This window comes from Labrus bergylta, chromosome 21 (assembly GCF_963930695.1).
Source record: "Labrus bergylta chromosome 21, fLabBer1.1, whole genome shotgun sequence".
Taxonomy (NCBI): Eukaryota; Metazoa; Chordata; class Actinopteri; order Labriformes; family Labridae; genus Labrus; species Labrus bergylta.
The window spans coordinates 23,044,851-23,063,845 of record NC_089215.1 but is presented as its reverse complement, the minus strand read 5'-3'; the positions used below and the strand labels follow the sequence as shown (position 1 = coordinate 23,063,845).

The following is an 18,995-nucleotide window of genomic DNA, read 5'->3' as shown; positions in this document are numbered from 1 at the left end:
TCTGCCAATGAAGGAAACAATTTAGTTCAGTCTTTTAATATCCGTATGCTTTTCAAACAAAACTCCAGAAGGCACAAGAAGATTTTTCACAAAATAAACGTGTATTTTTTGCGATAAAGTCCCTTGACTTGACAGTAGATTTTTACAGAGACTGGTTGAAAACAGAGTATTTGTTGATAAATTGGAACTGGATTAACTGCTGACCAACCGCTTCCCCCATGTGGCATATTTTCCAACACAACCACTTTTCTTTGTACACAGCCTGTGGTTGGTCCATGTGAGCACACAGCAATTGTGGCTCTGTGGCTGAGATGCACCCGTGGGTTTCATTGTCTGGCTAAAACAATTTTCCAACAATTTGAGGCAAAATGGTTTGGGATGTTTAGATAAAAAGTAATTGTCTGCGATTATGTTTTGAAACCGATTCATCAGTAGCCATGTTTTCAAAGTCTCACACGAAAAGTTAGTTCTGTTTGATTATTCACCCTCACAAGATGGCTAGTTTGAAAGGCTGAGGATATTAAGAAATACAAATCAGCATCTGTGTAAGATTATCTTTTTTTTAAATCCAGGGTCTGACTGCATTATGAGTAAGTGATGCCAATAAATTAAACTGCTAAATAACATTTAAGACAACATTTGGATTTCTTAAAAAGAATCAAATAGGCCACTGAACATAAATTGAAGATATCCTAAACCACCTTAAGCATAAAGTGAAGCTTGCTGAGTAAGCTGTATAAGAGTGACTCAAAGGTCAAGAATTCTGGGAGACATGTGTTGCCAAAATATGCTAATGTATTCATCCGCTGCATGAGAAAAGAGTGCTGATTTTACAGGAAAAACATACTCTCTGGAGGAGATTGTTGACAACATTTGTCTCTTCATATGTAAACCAGGGAAAAGCGTTTGCCCAAACAACCTTGTCTACTGCCTTCTTAAAAACCCTCCTTTAGAGAAACAGTTTAGCCAGACAATTGAATTGGACAAGGTAATATCTTGGCCACAAACCACAACTGTCAGACCCACCACGCACTGTGTACAAAGCTTCACCTAACACGAGAAGACGGTCAATTTCTGAGAAATACACAACCCTGCTGCTGCATGTCCCAAATCAATTCTTAGTGTTAGGAACCAAGGTTTATGTGCCCAAAAATTGTGTTTGTTTGAATATCTTTTATTTACTTTATTTCTAGTCAGTGGTGCTCAAATGTCAGGTCATGTAGGTTGTTGACATACTTAAGGGATCTGTTTCTTTTAAATATCTTAACTCAACCATGTGTGTATAAGTTACCTTGTTCCTCAGGTGACCTCCCAGCTGGTTCATCACTAGTCATCTCAGCCGGCACCCAGAGGCTCTGCAGCAGCAGAGTCAACACAGACAGGCACAGACAGAGCACCAGGCAACCACTAGAGGGCACAATTCACAGAGAAACCTCTTTAAGACTACAACATACTGTACAGTACAGCAGTGGTTCTCAACCAATTTTACCTAAAGAGTTCAAGTTCCCCATGACACCACTGTGTTTAACATGACTACAAACTGTTTTTTACCCCATTTATAATTTGATTTTGTCACATTGAACTGCCAGGGTAAATATTCAGTGAGTCATTTGATAAGATTAAAATATTTTATGCATTTCTTTCAGTTAACAATACCAACTAGTCATCAATTAGACCATCTTTTAGCTATCAATTAGCATTAACTATTTAACCATTACTTTAGGATAATAATTTTAAAGTCTTATCTAATATCTGCTCACCATTACAATTGTTCATTCTTTATATTTTACAGAACAATTTCAAGAGTATATTAATTACTTTCAGCTTAAAATTTAAATCATTTATTTATTTATTTTAGCTTACAATTTCAAGCATTTGAACATTACGTTTAGCACACAATCCCCCCCCCCATGTTTGTCCATTACTATTAATTGAATCAAAAAACTATTTACTTGTTACTTCATGCAAACACCCTCACTCTCTGCTTACAATTTTAAGCATGAAGCCATCACTTTTAGCAAACAATTTCAAATATGGAGCATTTACTTTTAACAAACCTTTATAAGCATGGAGCTATTGCCATACTTTAAGCCAAAAATTCAAAGCGTTATCCATATAGGTAACAATTTTCAAGCGATTTTGGATTCTTTTTAGCTAAAATTTGAAGCATTTAGCCATTACTTTGAGATAACAACTCAAAATATTTATCCATTACATAAAGGTAACCATTTTAAGGCCGTTTTGATTATTTTTAGCCAATTTATTTTTACGCATTTAGCCATCAATTTTAGCTAACAATTCAAAAATGTATTCATAACAAACAGGTAACAATTTTCAAGCAGTTAATGATGATTTTTAATGTTTAAGCATTTATCAACCACTTTAACTTCAGCAATCATTGCCCATTCAAGCAAACAATGTCCTTCCATTACTCTTTGCTAGCTACTTTAACTAATTAGTCCATTGACTTTAGCTTATCAAGCATTTATCCTTTAATTTTAAAAGATTTTAAGGGCCTATTCATGATTTTACCAAACAATCACTGAGCCATGTTTTCCTCGCTACTTTTCCCTTTTTTAACATGGACAAAGTTTTACACAATGTATGAGGCAATTACCTTTAATTTATCCATCATTTTCTTCCACATTCCTTGTTTGCTTGCTAGCTCGACTTAGAAAATCTCAGCTAAAGGAATTGCAGCTGACTCAGTATGTGGGAATATTTTAGAGCTTTATAGCACAGCTTAACTTCAATTAATCTGTGTATGTTGAGACCTATAGCCTTTATATACACCCTAACGACTGAGTCTGAAAATGGTATATGTCATCCTGTTTTATTTTCACAGTATTTTGATTGGTTTTATGTTTGACATAAAACAGTTAAACTGCTTTTTAACATTAATAGCATTTATTTCTAAGCACAGATTTGATACTAAAAAGAGCTGGAGAGCCTGACTTTGCCTTTCATCAAGCACACTGAGAATGTGAGATATTTTGTTCAATGACTTCAAGTTAGGACCCTGGTGAGTGAAAACAAATGTTAGAAGTGTTGCACAATTAAAGCATGTGTCTGCTCACTGCTCACATGAACTCAAAGTCTCAGAGAGAGCCATCTCTTCACCCTCAGTTTCATCAGTCCAATAAACCCACCAACCCTTATCCAAAGAAGCATAGCCTGGCTAACCTCAAGTACATGCACCAATAGTTTGTAGTCTCTTAGTTCCCATAAAGCTAAAAATGCAGATGCAGGCTAATCATTTTAATGTCAGTCTATCAATCTGCGTTTCATCAAAGTTGTCAGAGCGCTCATCACAATCCTCAGGTTGAGGTAGAACAGCTATAAAGAAGCATTAGAAAAATAGTGCTTTGCTACAGTTGGCATTATATCAACTAAGGTTGACGTTACATGCAGGGGAAGTAAAGCTCCACGTCTAAACCTAACGGTCATTTAGAGATGCCCCTCAGACCAATCTGCCGTCAGAAAAAGACAGACAAAGGCAACTTCTCTGCCAAATTAGAACCATGATGTGGCATGGACATGAATGAGGTGTATCACTTTACTGTACCTGCGTGGCCTCAGTGCAACATGCATGGCCTTCTGGTTGCAGGATGTTGGATCTCACTGTTGAAAACAAAGACATTTCAAATACAAGTGAATAATGCACACTTATAAATGTATAGTTATAAAAGACTTGCATGGGAAAAATGCAATTGCAAGAGAGGTCATACTTTCAACAAATGTTACTACAGTTCAGTAAGAAGGCCAAAATAGATTTTAAAATAAAGCATGTGGCCATGAAGGGTCTCTGCTAGTAATCAAACAAAGCTGCTGCAACCAAACTGTCCTTGTGTTGTGTGTGTCAATGTGGGACAGATACAGAGACATCAGCAGTCTCTGGTTATAAATGAGGTAGCTAAAGGACAACCACACACACATGCACACAACCACACACAGACACACATCCTCACCTCCGTGGGTCTCCGTCTCAGTTCACTGGCAACCATCAGGCCTTTTTCCAAAATACACAACTTGGAAAAAAAAGAGAGAAAAGAAATAAAGTTTGGAATGGATCTTGCCTCCTTTTTTTTGTCTCTTTCGCTTTCTTTCCCTCCTTCTTTGGCCGGGTCTTTTCTCTGTCTAAGGCCTATGGGTGTGCATCCTGCTGTTGCCAAGGTAACCTGACTCCCCTTTAAAGAAAACAATACCCAGAGTGCTACTTAGGCCTTTCACACATACAATGGAGCCCACGCTATTGGGTGACACAGTTTCTTTCAGTCTCACTGGCTAGACTTAAGCCATGGATGTGAAGTGATACTCAAGCAGCGAGCTCATTTAAAAAACTTAAATGGTTCAAACCTTTGGCACAGAATAGCTCAATACAGACCAAATACATTACTAACTTCATTAAACTTAATAAAAGACCCCATAAAATACTCAGTGGAAACATAAATAAAACATTTAAAAGCTATTTAGTTGAGTTGTAATTCTGTCTCATTGTCTAATTAGAAAGACAAGAATGAGGTCATAGAATTTATTTGGTTTTATTTTGAGGTATAAGAGCTGAATTTAAATGTATTGGGGTCTTATCAAACTAAGGGTATGTGGTTGTGCTAAAACCATATTTATTTTTAGTCTAAATACTTGATTATATCATAAACAGTGATGTAGTTCAGTGTTTACGCAGGTATACGGAATATATCCACTTATTTTTCAGTCTCTCTTATTTATACCACTTCTAAATCCTTCTCTGATTCACAGCAGTGATTGATGGACAATATTCAGTAGTAGGTTTTCTATTGTTTTTCCTAGGACGGTGCAGGGATGACCCTCCCTATTCTGTCTTTAATTGGCAAATACGGACTAAGAGTCGTCTACATACTCGTGCATACTCTGCTGGACGGCCACTCAAAAACATTTGGGGAAAAATGTAAGAGTATAACCACTACATCACTGATCATACATTATAGGAAAGCTTCCCTTATGGAGAAAATCCACTCAAATCAATGAATAGCAACAAGAGGAAAAGCCACAGGAATGAATGCATACCTGGCAAGACTGCCCTTAAGAGACAGAGATTTGTTTGTGCCTGGTGCATAAGTCAAAACAGGTTAACTTTACAAAACTAAAACATCTTCAAAGAAAGATCATGATAACAAACATGCAGCAGTATGGTGGGAGCACAAAAAAATGCTAAACACACCAATTAACCAATTAGAAATTAAAAAAGATGCTTAAAGATGAAAAAACTGCTTAATCGACTGATGGATAAAAGCGTCTGCTAAGTGAATTGTAGAATTATAGTAATACAGGGGTGTTGCTAAAATGGAGCGTTTAAATTTCCTTTTCTAAAGCCATGAATACCAGCAGTCAACTATGACAACCAGAAGCAGATATGCATCCAAAAATGCTATTTACCCCAATTTCCTGTGATTTCCAGATGTTTCCAAACCACATTTGAACACTAAAAGAAGTCATTCACTGTCTGCAGTCAGACTCCAGAGTATCTGCTGTTTATGGAGAGGGACATATGACTATAGAACGACAAGTAAACATGATCTGAATTATTGATTTTTTTTCACAAACTTCCCAATCAATAAAACATGAATCAACCAAATGTGTGTTTCCTTATGTATACTCTTTCTTCTCATTTATCTGACCAAAAGTATCAAATCAAAACACAGAACAGAAGAGGAATCAAGACCTTTTAACAAACTTTAATGACATACAGATCTACAAATTCAGCCTATACTGAGTTTTTGTGTAATAACATTTAACCAATTTGTAGCTGCACCGTACATCTGGAACAGTTTGTGATTTAATTCCTTGTTGAAGGACGATAGCTGATCAGTAACACAGCTGCACATTCATTCTCCTCTACCCATAATAATCAAGTGCAAATCTCGGATCTCTCCAAGCTAAAGGGGTCTGTAAACTTCAGCTCATGTCTGATGTAAACTGTGTTAGTCAAACTCTGTGCTTTAGCATTTCTACAGAAGGCCGCTGGTGGAACTGAGTTGCCCAATGTGAATTATAAAATCAAACTTAATGGATCGGTCACAGGAGAGGTCATATATGAAAGTGTTTCAGCAGTTCTACATGTGTATTTATTCAGTCTCTGTGTGTACGTGTATGTTTGTATTTAAGTGTGTTTGGAGGATAGGGCGGGGCTGGTTCATGGAGTGATGTCACACAGCGTGTGGGAGCGGAAGTATCTGATGAGCATAAACCTCCATAAGCTTGGACCTAAAGGATTACTGGCTTTACACCCATCTGTCTCTCTCTCTCTCACACACATACACAAACGCTGACAGTCCCTTCAAATATTTTCTAATTTTTACAGTTTAATAACCCACAACTAACTTGTTCCACACCGTTCAGAATAGCTATAACATGCACACAGTATACGAGCTATAGAAGGCTCACTTTGATCCAAATGTGCGTGCAAATTAAATATGAAATGATCATAATGACATGCTCGGCTTACCTCATGTGACATGGTTTTTTCAGCCAGTTCAGAGCACAGGCTGTGTACAAGTCAGAGGATATGGATGCGGTTCTAGCCATGAAGGAGTATACTTTTGGATTTAAAAGAGAAACAAAAAACACAGTCAATATAATAAAGAACACCTATAATGATCAATGCAATGTGTGTTGATGTGGATAATTTTGGTGGAAAGCAAATGCAACTACATAACCCACCCTTCTTAAACCTACTGGTTGCTTAAGTACAGAAGGTCATTCGAAAATAAGGACATCAGGACAACATCAGCTGTGTTAGAACAAGATGAACAACATTTTAGACTGAGTTGTCCTGTAAGGCAAAGATGGCTCCACAATTGAATTATCAGTAATAACTGTCATGTGTTGGGCGGTTTCTTTGAGTGCAGGACAAAGACATGGCTTGTTGGCCTTGCGAGGGTACTTCCTGTCCTGTCTCAGTGCCGTCACTTATTTCGCATGTTTGCAAGTAAACAAGACAAATTAAGATCTGTCATGCAACCTCTGCAAGGTCACAGCAGTATAGAGATGTCTTCAAGAACCAGCTTAACTATTAAAGGAACATGCTAGTACATTTGTTGGGATGCTGGAGTGAAGAACATAATTTAGTGCGTCTATGATATCCTCTTGATATCTGTATATCACATGGAACAGTGTAAATATTTGCACATGATGTTAGCAAAACACATAGAAGGAGGCGTTAAAGCCAATAACATAGTTGATTTTTTTCCTTCACAGTGTATAAATCTTCAAGACGAGTTCCAATCAGCTGTATATTTAACCCACCTGAGCCCACCCGAGCCCCTCTGAAGCTCCAGCAGCAGCAGCAGCACACTCACACGAGAACAGTGACCGGGTTAGAGCTACTGCGCATGCTCGAGGCAACTTAATATGAACGCTGCTTCACGTCTCAAGACATCTCCCATCCAGGTAAGGATACCGTCCTTGTACTTGCTTTTAGTAAGTCAATATTTGGTTACCAGTCTTCGGTATTTGTAATAGAGATAACTCTAACCCCGTTCGTCGGGTAGAACATTCAAATGCATCGCTTTTTCCACAAACTGAAGCTCAAATCTCACCACATCAACTATCTGTAAGGAAGCCTGAGCACCAAATCAAACTGGGTTGGTATCATTCATGCTAGCGGGTGCAGCAACGTTAGCAGACGTGTGTTTACCTCGTTGTTTCGGCGTCTGTTCATATGTGCACTGCTAAAGATCTGTCTTGCATATTATGTTTTTTGGCATCTTGTTTTGTGTGTCCGATTGCGTTTTCGTTCACTGCTGTCATGCACTGACAGGAACTGCTTGTGGCTAGCTAGCGCTAGCTATGCTAACCTGGCAAGTGTAGATGGAAAAGGGTGAATCAGATTTACTCTGATGTTAAACACCTGGTGACCCGTTTTCACTTGCTTCAACTGACATGTTAACTAAAAATCAGCCTGAGCCGGCTATCTTAGGGTGATGAGTTATTGGACTGGAAATGTATTCCAGCAGCTTGGTGTGTGTTGTCAGTCCAGTTTGTGTTTACACGAGTGAACCTGCAGTCCTGTTTACAGCTCAGCCATACAATGGTAGACATTAGGACCGTCAGATAAAATGCTTGTGCTTTTGTATCTGTTGTGTTAAGTACAAGTACTTAGTCTGCGCTTGGGTAAACTGTAGCACGGATAAGCTAAATGTTTTTTGCACATTTGTAATTACTGTTTTTATATTGTTTTCGATGTATTGTCTATGCAGCAATTACCCAGTATCCAAGACAAATTTCTCCCTAGGGAGACGAATAAAGAAACATTGAACCTTGAACCTTAAATGTACCTTATCTTTTCCAGTTTTACAGAGGTACAATTATAAGGTGCTTCAGTAAAAGGTCAAATATTCTGCAACCTCTTAAATAACTGAATGTAATTTCCAATGGATATTGCCTAAAGCCTACATAAGTGGTGGTATTTCTTTAGCTTATTTTTTTAAAGTGAATTCAATAAAATGCATTGAATGCAAAGAAAAGACTAACTGTTAGCTTTTAGTGCAAAGGACATAACTTTTACTCGTTTTCATTTTTTTATTTACATTTGCTGGCTGCATATTATTGAGTCATTTTCATCTGAAAACCAACTAAACCTTTAAGGCTAAGGAGGGTTCAGTAAATCCATCCATTGAAACCTCTTATTCTGGGACAGAGCTTAATCTTTAACCTGGAAACTGACCCCTAAAGTCAACAGTCAAAATAAGTGGGTCATCATTTTCAACTGTTTGGGAATACTGCAAAGTATAATTAACAGTAATATGTAACACATGATGTAGTTATCAGCCTGGATGTGCAATCTGATTCTGACATAACATGCAATATGTTTGCTTTATATCAACAGACAGTAGAAAGTAGTATTTAAATGTATCACAAATATGAGTTAAGAAGGCTAATCTCTTTTTTAATAAAAACGAGGACACGTATTGTTAGAGCCTTTTCTGAAACATTAAATGAGACATGTTGTCAGGGTACTCTGCAGCCCCCAACGCCCTATTAAGCATTCTTGTCCAGTGTTTGAAGTCGATTTGGCATAATGTAAGATATATGTAAGTAGCTCCAGTTAAATAATCAGCAACGTATGCTACCTTGCCTTTTTGCAAGAATATTGGTTTAGTTAATCTTTTTGTCGATCTCTGTTTATCCAACTCTATGTTCTCTGATTTAATTAGGTGCAGACAGCTTAATGTGCTTGAATTTGAGAACTTATTTAATCAACTAAGATGTCAATGAGCCTTTCTGCCAATTCCATGTTTTTAGATGTGACTAGATAAGATAAGAGTAAACTTCTGACCAAACAACCTGTAGCTGTTTTCAACATATTCACCGCCAACTAGGACACTAAATCTCTCTAACCTCCAGATGCTTCCAGTTTCCATGCAGTAATGTGTTGGTATGCGACCCCATGTGACTTTTTTAGAGACAGTGTGACATGATCTGATGATTTTATGACAGTAGTTTCAAATAGATGGCAAGTGATCTTTGGACGTGCATGTCCTTGTGACTTGTGAAAAAACAGCTTGAAATCATTGTAAAACACAATTTTTCAGAATATTGCAACTGATCTTTGGCCGTGCCTCTCCGTGTATCTGTGGGTTTGCATTACCAGGAAGTGTTTTTGAGTTACACATAACTACTTCCCTCAGCACTGGAAATCCCTGTTTAATCGTTTTATTATCAAACTGTGCCTATACCAATTAAATCTGAGATGTAACTGCATCACATGTCATTTGAAGCTGTTTATGTATCACTAAGAAGATCTTGAGCTGCATTCCATTCAAACTATGAGTTAACTGGATTTGATTCTCACAGATCATGAACTGCCTTTAAATCATGTGATAATGTTTAGGAGAATTGAACTCTCAAAATGATGAAAATGCTTTATTATGGCATACTGTATAGATTTCCTGTTGCCATTGTGTAGTTCCTTTTAACATATTGAAAAATTCTCTTATTGGAACAGACAATAAACATGGTTAACAATCTGTAGTTTATTTAATCCACAACTAATTGATACCAAAGTCTGAGGATAGCCAGTAGTCCAGAAATGTCTGGGTTCATTAGGAATAGTTTTTAGCTTTAAGAGATTTAAGGCCAAGTTTACTTTACAGTTTGATTTTGGACCTGTACTGCTATTACTTATTTTTCTTTCATTATAATCTTTTTTGTTTTTGTGTCTTCCAGTAACCACCATGGGCAGCTAATGAAGACTAGTGATCTACTGTGTAGGACAAAAGGTTAGTAATACTCCGGAGAGTCCCTCCTCTCTTCCCACTCAGACAGTCCAGTAAAGTTTCCAGCATCATGGCTGAGGAAGACTATGGCAGCTTTGTGGACTGGAACCAGATGGGGGATCTGGCCAAGAGCAGCGGGCCCACCAAGGTAGACTGTAAAGACCTGAAAGAGTTCAAACAGATGGCTCGGCAGGGTTACTGGGCCAAAAACCACAAACTGAGGGCCCAGGTCTACCAGCAGCTGATCAAAGCCATCCCCTGCCGTACAGTCACCCCAGATGCAGAAGTGTACCGTGACATTATGGGAAATGCAGCCACCAAGAAGCCCTCCTCCCACATCCCACTTCCAGATTTTGTGGATGACAATGAGGTGCCGCGGTACTGTCTGAAGGCGGAGGGGTTAGCTTCAGCGCATCAGATCATAAACTGCGTGGTTGGACAGTTTCCAGATATCTCCCACTGTCCATCACTGCCTGCTATCACATCGTTACTCCTGCACTTCAGCGTGGACGAAGCTCAGTGTTTTGAGCATGTCAGCCGCATTCTGGCCTGCAATGAGCCGGGCAAGCGCCTGCTGGACCAGACTTTCCTGGCGTATGAGTCGAGCTGCATGACTTTTGGGGATCTTGCTAACAAGTACTGCGCGCCCGCACACAAACTGATCATTGCCACCGCCCAGGATGTGCTGGAGGTGTACTCTGACTGGCAGCGCTGGGTGCTCGGCGACCTGCCTTTCAGCCACATAGTCCGGATCCTAGATGTCTACCTCGTGGAGGGCTACAAGGTTCTGTTCCGCGTGGCAATTGCCCTGCTTAAGTTCTACCGCAAGCATAAAGCAGGAGTCCAGGGGGTTAACCAGCAGCAGGATTCGGGCAAAGTAAGGGCTGATATTCAGGCTTTTGTCAAAGGCATAGCCTCTACCGTCACTCCTGAGAAGCTGCTGGAAAAAGCCTTCTCCATCCGCCTGTTCAGTCGTAAGGAGATCACACTGCTGCAGCTCACTAATGAAAAGTCCCTGCAGCAGAAAGGAATCACAGTCAAACAGAAGCGGTAGGCTCTATAATATGATTTGTGTGAATTATGAGCATCTTTTCCCTGCCTTTACTTTAGATTCTAAATGGGTTTTTTTTGTTTTCAATTTAAAGGCTGAGAGAGAGAGAGAGAGAGAGAGAGAGAAGCAATACAAAAAAAAAAAAAAAATGCTGTTCATAGTAACGACATCATGTCACAATATATCACATTAATATTTTGCTCAAATACCCAGTTATGTTAGTTTTTTCTGTCAGGGAAGTCACATTATCAAAATCCTTTTCTTTGGGCTGATCTTTAAATAAAAGAAAGCCAATCACATCGTCTTTCAGCCTCCACTGAGGCAGATGAATTTGTGAAATCACTTTAATATAGTAAATTAACCAATAGAGAACAGTCTCTTAAGATTCAAAATGAAATGTTGTTTATCTGCTCGTATATCTACTGCTACAACTTGACTGGACTTAATTGAACTTATTTTAAGGTAAGACACAGTTACTGGTAAGTTAAATCCCAGTGGGATGCACTGAATGAGAGAAATGTGTCGACCAATTCATCAGCCAGCCGATATCAGCTTATCCAGGGACTATTGGTATCAGCTAATTTTATCGCCGATATTACTAGATTTAATCACCAGTCAAAAAGCATTTCAGTTGGGTATCATTGTATTACACTATCAGTTGTCTTTCACCAGCAGAGTGTGCTATATAGATCACATCAAACATGATCACTCTCCTTATTGTCAAGCGGTGATAGATAGATAGATAGATAGATAGATAGATAGATACTTTATTGATCCCGAGGGAAATTCAAAACATCCAGTAGCAGGTTACAAAGACGTACATGACATGAAACATTTGTTACAAATTAAAACACCTCCCCCCCCCCTCCCCCCCATACATGTATATTAACCTGAAAAAAAGATTTAAAGGATACCCCTAGATAAATCAAACTTAAACTGTGCAATTTAAAATAGACTTATACAAGAAATGTACATAACCCGTGCAGGGATAAAAATATGTGAGATTTAAACAAGAACCTTTAAACAGTTGAGGAAAAAATCTGTAATTAGACCTGAATATAAAAAATAGTGTTGACCTTCTGAAGTTGTGTTGTTTATATATGTACTGCAATGTTTAAAAAGAAGATGGTGAGGTTAGCATTAAAAATGATGCATGTACATGCACAGTTACCTTACGCTGAGTGACCATCTTGCCTCCATTATATATCTTTCCTACAAGTGTTTGATCTGCATATGAGCGATCAAGGGATAAATGTGTATCTCTACAGATGGAACATAGATTTAAGAAAGATATCGGCCGATATATTGATAACCCAATATCGATACCGGTATAGGCCCAAAGAAATGCAGACTGTTATGATAAATTAGACACTGGCTTCCCGAATTTCCCCTCTGGGGATCAATAAAGTACTATCCTATCCATTGTAAAGAATGTCCTCTTCTTATTACAGCTTTATTCTCAGGCATGCTTTGGGAAATGCTTTCAGTTGCTCTTGCCTCCTTGTCTCACACATGTTTGTATCCTTCTTGTTTGGTTTGTGCCACATTTTTCCACCCACCATCTTCTGTCTTATCTGCACTCCACTCCTGTTCATCTCATTGGTTATGTCTCAGCTCTAGGTGGGTTCTCTCTTCTCTATGCTGCTCTTCAGATCCATTTCTAATTCTTTAAAACAAATACATTATTATTGCACTTTCCATAGACTAATAATGTATAAAAATTAGTTTCTTTATAAGACTTTGATGGCCTGTCATTCTTTACTTCTACATCTCCTCCCATGTCTGTATTTCTCCGTCCTCTCCAGGAGGAACGTCCAGCTGGCACTTAACCCCGACACCTTTTCCTCGGAGATCGTCAGCGCCAAAGAGATGCGAGACATCTGGTCGTGGATCCCTGAGCGCTTCGCCCTGTGCCAACCACAACTTCTCTTCACAACGTCCAATCATGGCTGCAGCTTGACCAGGTACACTATCCAACACCCTCCTAAATACACTAATCCAGCTGTTGGCTGCTAACGATCCACATGTGGGGCCTGTTTAACTTGAAGAATTTGATTTATGCTAAAAGGCTGAAATAACAACACAGATATCAAAACAAAAATATTTTTATAAGAAAATAATATAATTTCCCCCTGTTTATTCCTTTTTTCTGTACATTTTTTTTCGACTTTTTCTCTTACAGCTGTCCACTTCTGTAACAGATTCTGTCTGCAGAAACCAGCAGACCTGCCTTTAATGTTATAAATTCTATAAAACACATCTTTCACCTTCCTCTGGGTTGGTTCTCTCTCTAATGTTCAGCAGAAGTAAAAGGTCTTTGATTAATGAAGAATAAAGTCCCTTAATTAACTGTACCATAGTAAAGTAGATTGAAAAGAATTCAACTTTCACATTGTCCTCCAGATTCTACTCGCACTGTGACGGCTACGAGCCCACGCTGCTCCTCATCCGGACCACAGACGGAGACGTAAGCACACACACAAACTTATTTCATGATATTAGTCATTCGTAATGTCAGGGATCTACTTGTTGTTTTTATTGATTAAAAAATAATAATAATTGAACCTTTATTTTTCCATACAAGTCCCACTGAGACAGAGATCTTTTTTTAAATTGGAGACTTTTCCAAAAAAGCAGCAACACACAGTTTCAACAACATAAATACTCAACCTCGCACAGTACACATTTCATAATAAGAACAGTAAGAATCAAATCATCAGCTAAAACAGTTGCAAACAGAAGGTTTGAAATGGTAAATGGACTTGAGTTTATAAAGCGCTTTTCTAGTCTTCCAACTACTCAAAGCGCTTTTACACCGCTTGTCACACCTACCCATTCCTACCCTTTCACACACTGATGGTAGTGATCGTTATGTAGTATCATCAGAACCACTGAAGCAGAGGGAGCAATTCAGGGTTAAGGGTCTTGCCCAAGGACACATGATTAAATGTTAAATATCATTTTAATGTTATGTTATATCTTCATTAGAACGTCATCTTTTTTTCTTTCTTCAGTAACTAGAAAGGTCCACAGGAGCTTTTTTCATTTCACTAGACTCAGCTTTTATTCTTGTCCTGGACTGAACATTAGACCCAGAGGTCATGATTTACACACGTGTATTACGATGCTACAAAAGGATCACATCACAAACACTGACAGGCTACAGATAGTGATGTTCCACATGGTAATCATCCATAAGTATAAGTATGACTTGTTGCAGAAACTCTTTTTCTTTTCTTGCTTCAGGTGTGTGGAGCCTTCCTGTCCACAGACTGGGAGGAGCGAAAGAGAGGAGGCAACAAATTGAGCTTCTTTGGGACGGGGGAGTGCTTTGTCTTCAGGGTAAGGTTAACATCTGTGTCTATGGTTGATTTAAAAATAGGACTTATGGCAAGTGACATATGAATATCATAGTTGCAGTACCACTTTTTTGCCACCAGAGGTTGATATTTGCTTTTGTTTGACATGGTACTGCTGGTTAGAATCAGCAGGTCAGGTCCTCATTAGGATAGCCGGCCTTGTAGGTCATAGTTCACAATATGACATTGCCATGTCCTCTTCAGCATAACACTAAAATAACATCCATACCATCTTGCTTTACCGCTTGTGATAGTGCTGCATCAAGTCATAACAACACCTGGGCTAGAAATAGCAGAGCAGCCTTCTGTATGAATTATTCAGCTGGCTCCTGTGTTGATGCACAGCTGCAAGCTGTCTGAGCCAGCAAACCACAAAACAGCGTCATCTCACACACTTAATACTTAAACACACACAGATCGGAAACTCCTGTAACCTGATCCAGTAGTCTCTGACCCAGCCCTCACCTGACACCAGCAGAAAATGGAGACAGTCAGCAAGGACTGATGTCGATCAGATGGTTTTTACGTTTTATTATTTATCTTATTTAATGCTTTATTTCAACCTGGCGATCATGGCGATCATGGTTCCTTTTTCAAGAGAAAAAATTGGTTTGAGTATACAGATGTACTTGCATGTTTATTCATAATTTATTACAAGGCTTTGTTTAATACTCTATCCAACCTGATCTCAAGACTTATGTCAAGAAGTCCTTAAAAATGTCAATGAGCCCCTGAACACTAAATAAAGAAAAAAATGACTTTAAAGAAAAACCATGGGAGATGATGAATAGACACAGACCTGGAAGTCAAGTCAAGTTTATTTCTATAGCACATTTCAGCAACAAGGCAATCCAAAGTATTTCACACAATACATAGAGAATACATTAAAATAAAACACATAAAAATCACTAAAACAAACAATTAACAATTTTCTAGCAATAGAAAATTCCAAAAGAAATCCAGAGATATGACATTAAGCAGAAGACACAATTACAATAAGAAAAGACCTGGAAACTGGACAATAAACAGAACATATTGCAGACTTTGAGTCTAAATACTGGAAAATGAAAGTACAATATCAACTGTTTGATACGTTGGTACAGGGCAAAATGCTTCAATCAGATCTGTGGGGATTCATGTAGCCTGGTGACCTTGTTTTCAATGTCTATGAAGTTTTCAGTTTAACTTGAATTAAGCAGCTAATTTAATGAAAACTTTCGGATTTAATGAGCCTATGAATGCAGTTACAGTAACAGTAGAGTCTAACAGAATATTTTTAACTGAAGATATTTTATCATTTTAAACCAATAAAACAATTTATTTTGTCAAATCATAATTTCTATTGTAGGAGGTTTTATTATCGTGATGGAAGAGTTAAATCCAAACACGGGAACGTGGGGTCATGATTGCTGCAGGATTTTTTTATCAGCCAAACTTCACGCTTTTTAATGCCTCCTACAGACTCTGAGTTTTGCAATTTTATATGTTTTTTGCAAACCACACGATGCGACACAGATCTCATAATTATGACGTTATGCACATACCCTGTGCATGAGGTACCTGTGAATCGTAGGCTGCAAGTCAACAGGCAGCATCAATGGTGTGCGGCTGAGGTTGCCATGGCGGTCAGTAGAAAGTTAAAAGAAAAAGAGGAGGAATAGACTCGGTTGTGCAGGGAGAAGAGGCCAATTCAGGCTGCCAGTGTTACAAAGAGAGCTTGAGATAAGTCCCCATAAGTCACGCTAGAGTATCGTCCTAGATATCTGACACTGTCACATATTTGTTGCAGGCTGTCATTGGTCGCAAGACCAGGAGATGGTCATCTTAGATCCTCTCTCACAGTGTGAAGTAGGACCATGACCACAGATATTGCAACGATTCATCATCTTTTGTCTGGGACGGCCCAAAATCATGCAGTCTGTACCCGGCAGTGTTAGGACCAGTGAATTTAGTGACCAGATGCAGGACACATAAACAGAGGGGTTGATTGGTAATGAGGTTTACTGTGGCAAATGGAGACGAAGATGGGTTGAAGAATCCGGAGGTTGGCAGAGTGAAAGGGATGATGGCAGACCAAAGCAGAGCAGAGTAGGGGTGTGAGCGTGGCTGAGTGGTTTTGAGTCCAGAGAGCAGGTTGAGGCAGGTGTGTAAATGGTGATCCTGAAGCAAAGGAAAAACAGGATGAGACTCACAAACAAAACTAGCACAAGAGATTCAAAAAAATCGTTCAAAATCTTAATTTGCCTGAGACCTAGTCTACCACAGTAGTTGATACAACGATCTGCCGATGAGTGGATGGAGAGCCGGGGTATATATACTGCTGAGGTGATGAGGAGATGGAGAGCTGGTGTGCAGGTTTGAGCAGGTGAAAGGAATGAACCTCAATCAGGAGGGAGCCACAGAGTGAGAGAGCCATGACAGGCATAAAGTAATGACTTTTTAGATACATTTTTTTATGGAGCAGCATAGTAAGAAAGAAACTAGTCATTCCCAGATAAGTGACACGTGTGACTTAATTTACAATATCCCATTACTTTTCATCCCCCTGAATTTAAATGAGAGAGAAGAAGTAATTTTGTGGTAGGGCCTACAAAAAATAGAAAAGAATGAAGTATCTCCATCAATTTATGTTGGAAAATAACTTAATTGGTGTCTAACATACTGTAGGTGTGGAACTTAATAAATGAGCTGTGCTACACCAGTGAATGTGTGTAACCTCCTGCTCCCCTCTGCAGCTGAAGCCAGAGATGGAGCGCTATGAGTGGGTGGTGATCCGCCACCCTGAGTTGGCCTCCTCCATCAAACCTCAGGACCAGGAAGATGGAGCCGCCCCCGAAGCCCCAAACACAGAAAACAACGGCTTAGCGCAGCCAGAGAAACCTGTTGGAGAGCTTTCCCCTTTCCTCTCTGCCCGCCATTTCAACCTCAACTCCAAGAATACATCGATGTTCATGGCTGGGAACTTTGACTCCATCATAGTGGGTGAGTGGATTCTTCATGTTGTGTTGGATTATTAACCTTTGATCACATGTCTTTTGATAAACGATCTAAATAGGAACAGTAAGAGAGCTGTATAAAAAGTATGTTTTGTGTGTGATCAGGTGGTGGTGAAGGCAACGCTCTCTACATCGACTCTGAGCTCAACCACGGGCGCACCGGCCGATGCACCACCTTCGACAACCCGCCCCTCTGTGCCGAGAGCTTCCAGGTTTCACTGCTGGAAACGTGGGGCTTTGAGGATACCATGTCCAAATAATGCTGTCCACATGAACACACAAAACACATGTGAATCCATGCATACACAGCTCACACTTGTACATAGAAAAAAACAGAAATCTTCATATATAATGTCCAGCAGTGTTCGAGTAAACACACCGATATGCAAACAAAACTACGTCCGTCCTTATTAAGAAATTAAAATAGGTAACTTTTTTTATTTATTAAAACATTTCAACATGTGAATAGAAATGTGATTTCATTTTCCCTGTTTATTTTTGTATTTACAGATTTGTCATTATGGTGTACTAATTATGTGAAGGTGTTCAGTGATATGAAAGATATGTTCAGGACTACAGAAAAAGCCTATTGAAGCAGTTTGTAAGTGGGCTGTAATGTCTTCATGCTCATGCTGGACTGAAAAAGGTTTAAATGTCTGAATGTAAATGTGGTCTTTAATGTTCTCTGTTTCAGCTTTATCTGCCAAATGAACTGTACAGGTAGCTCTGCAGTCTGTTGAAACACGTCGCTAGGCTAACCGTGTTGATAAAGTGGGGTTAAAGGTTAAAAAACGTGAAGTCAACGATGATTATTGTGGTGAGATGCTTTTTAATGTATGAAAAGAAGTGGTGAAGTTGGTCCAGCTATGATTTACTTTTGTCTCAGTTAAAAAAAAAAAATCCCTGGCTTGAGATCTCTCCTGTATCAATCGTGGTAAATATTTGTGAATATCAGTGGTGAATTTGAGTGTTGCCATTTCTGCACTTTATATGGAAGCTTTCTTTTTGACCCAGTGACAGTCTCTCTTCTGTATGGTGAATGGATTCATGTGACTAACAGGACAAACTTTTTAAAGAAAATGAAAACTCAAGGTGTTTTGGTTTACAAATAATGACTATAAAAGCAGTTCTTTCCTCCTCCTCTTCTTACCATTTTCCTGTTACTTCCGTCCTTCTCAGTGTGAAGATAGCAACAAAACAGTCCAAATGTATGCCCTGACTGCAAACTGTGTTGTTGGGGTTTGTTTCTGTATGTTCAGGAGTGCTCCAGTGTAATATCAGTTAAGAAACTAAAAATGTATTCTACATGTGAAAATACACAAGTATACTTTGA

General features: G+C 38.9%; 2 protein-coding genes across 3 annotated transcripts in view; one reads left to right on the top strand and one right to left on the bottom strand.

The window, feature by feature from the left end:
* The window catches only part of LOC109986767 (alpha-1,6-mannosylglycoprotein 6-beta-N-acetylglucosaminyltransferase B-like), a 19,995-nt gene extending 12,642 nt beyond the window's left edge, over positions 1-7,353 (bottom strand). Inside the window, exons 1-5 of the mRNA XM_020637555.3 lie at positions 7,285-7,353; positions 6,485-6,575; positions 3,969-4,028; positions 3,566-3,621; positions 1,292-1,407 (exon numbers count right to left, since the gene is read on the bottom strand). Coding sequence (XP_020493211.2) covers positions 1,292-1,407; positions 3,566-3,591 — 142 coding nt within the window. The 5' untranslated portion in view covers positions 3,592-3,621; positions 3,969-4,028; positions 6,485-6,575; positions 7,285-7,353. The remainder of the gene's footprint in view (positions 1-1,291; positions 1,408-3,565; positions 3,622-3,968; positions 4,029-6,484; positions 6,576-7,284) is intronic.
* Positions 7,275-18,995, top strand: tbc1d24 (TBC1 domain family, member 24). Of its 2 annotated transcripts, none has more exons than XM_020637541.3 (7): positions 7,275-7,428; positions 10,207-11,306; positions 13,113-13,271; positions 13,711-13,774; positions 14,554-14,649; positions 17,402-17,648; positions 17,768-18,995. In XM_020637541.3, the coding sequence occupies exons 2-7, from the start codon at positions 10,327-10,329 to the stop codon at positions 17,920-17,922; spliced, it is 1,701 nt and encodes a 566-aa protein (XP_020493197.1). In that variant the 5' UTR covers positions 7,275-7,428; positions 10,207-10,326; the 3' UTR covers positions 17,923-18,995. The 2 variants fall into 2 exon arrangements, with proteins under 2 accessions (XP_020493197.1, XP_065805648.1); XM_065949576.1 differs by lacking the exon at positions 7,275-7,428 and adding an exon at positions 7,443-7,622.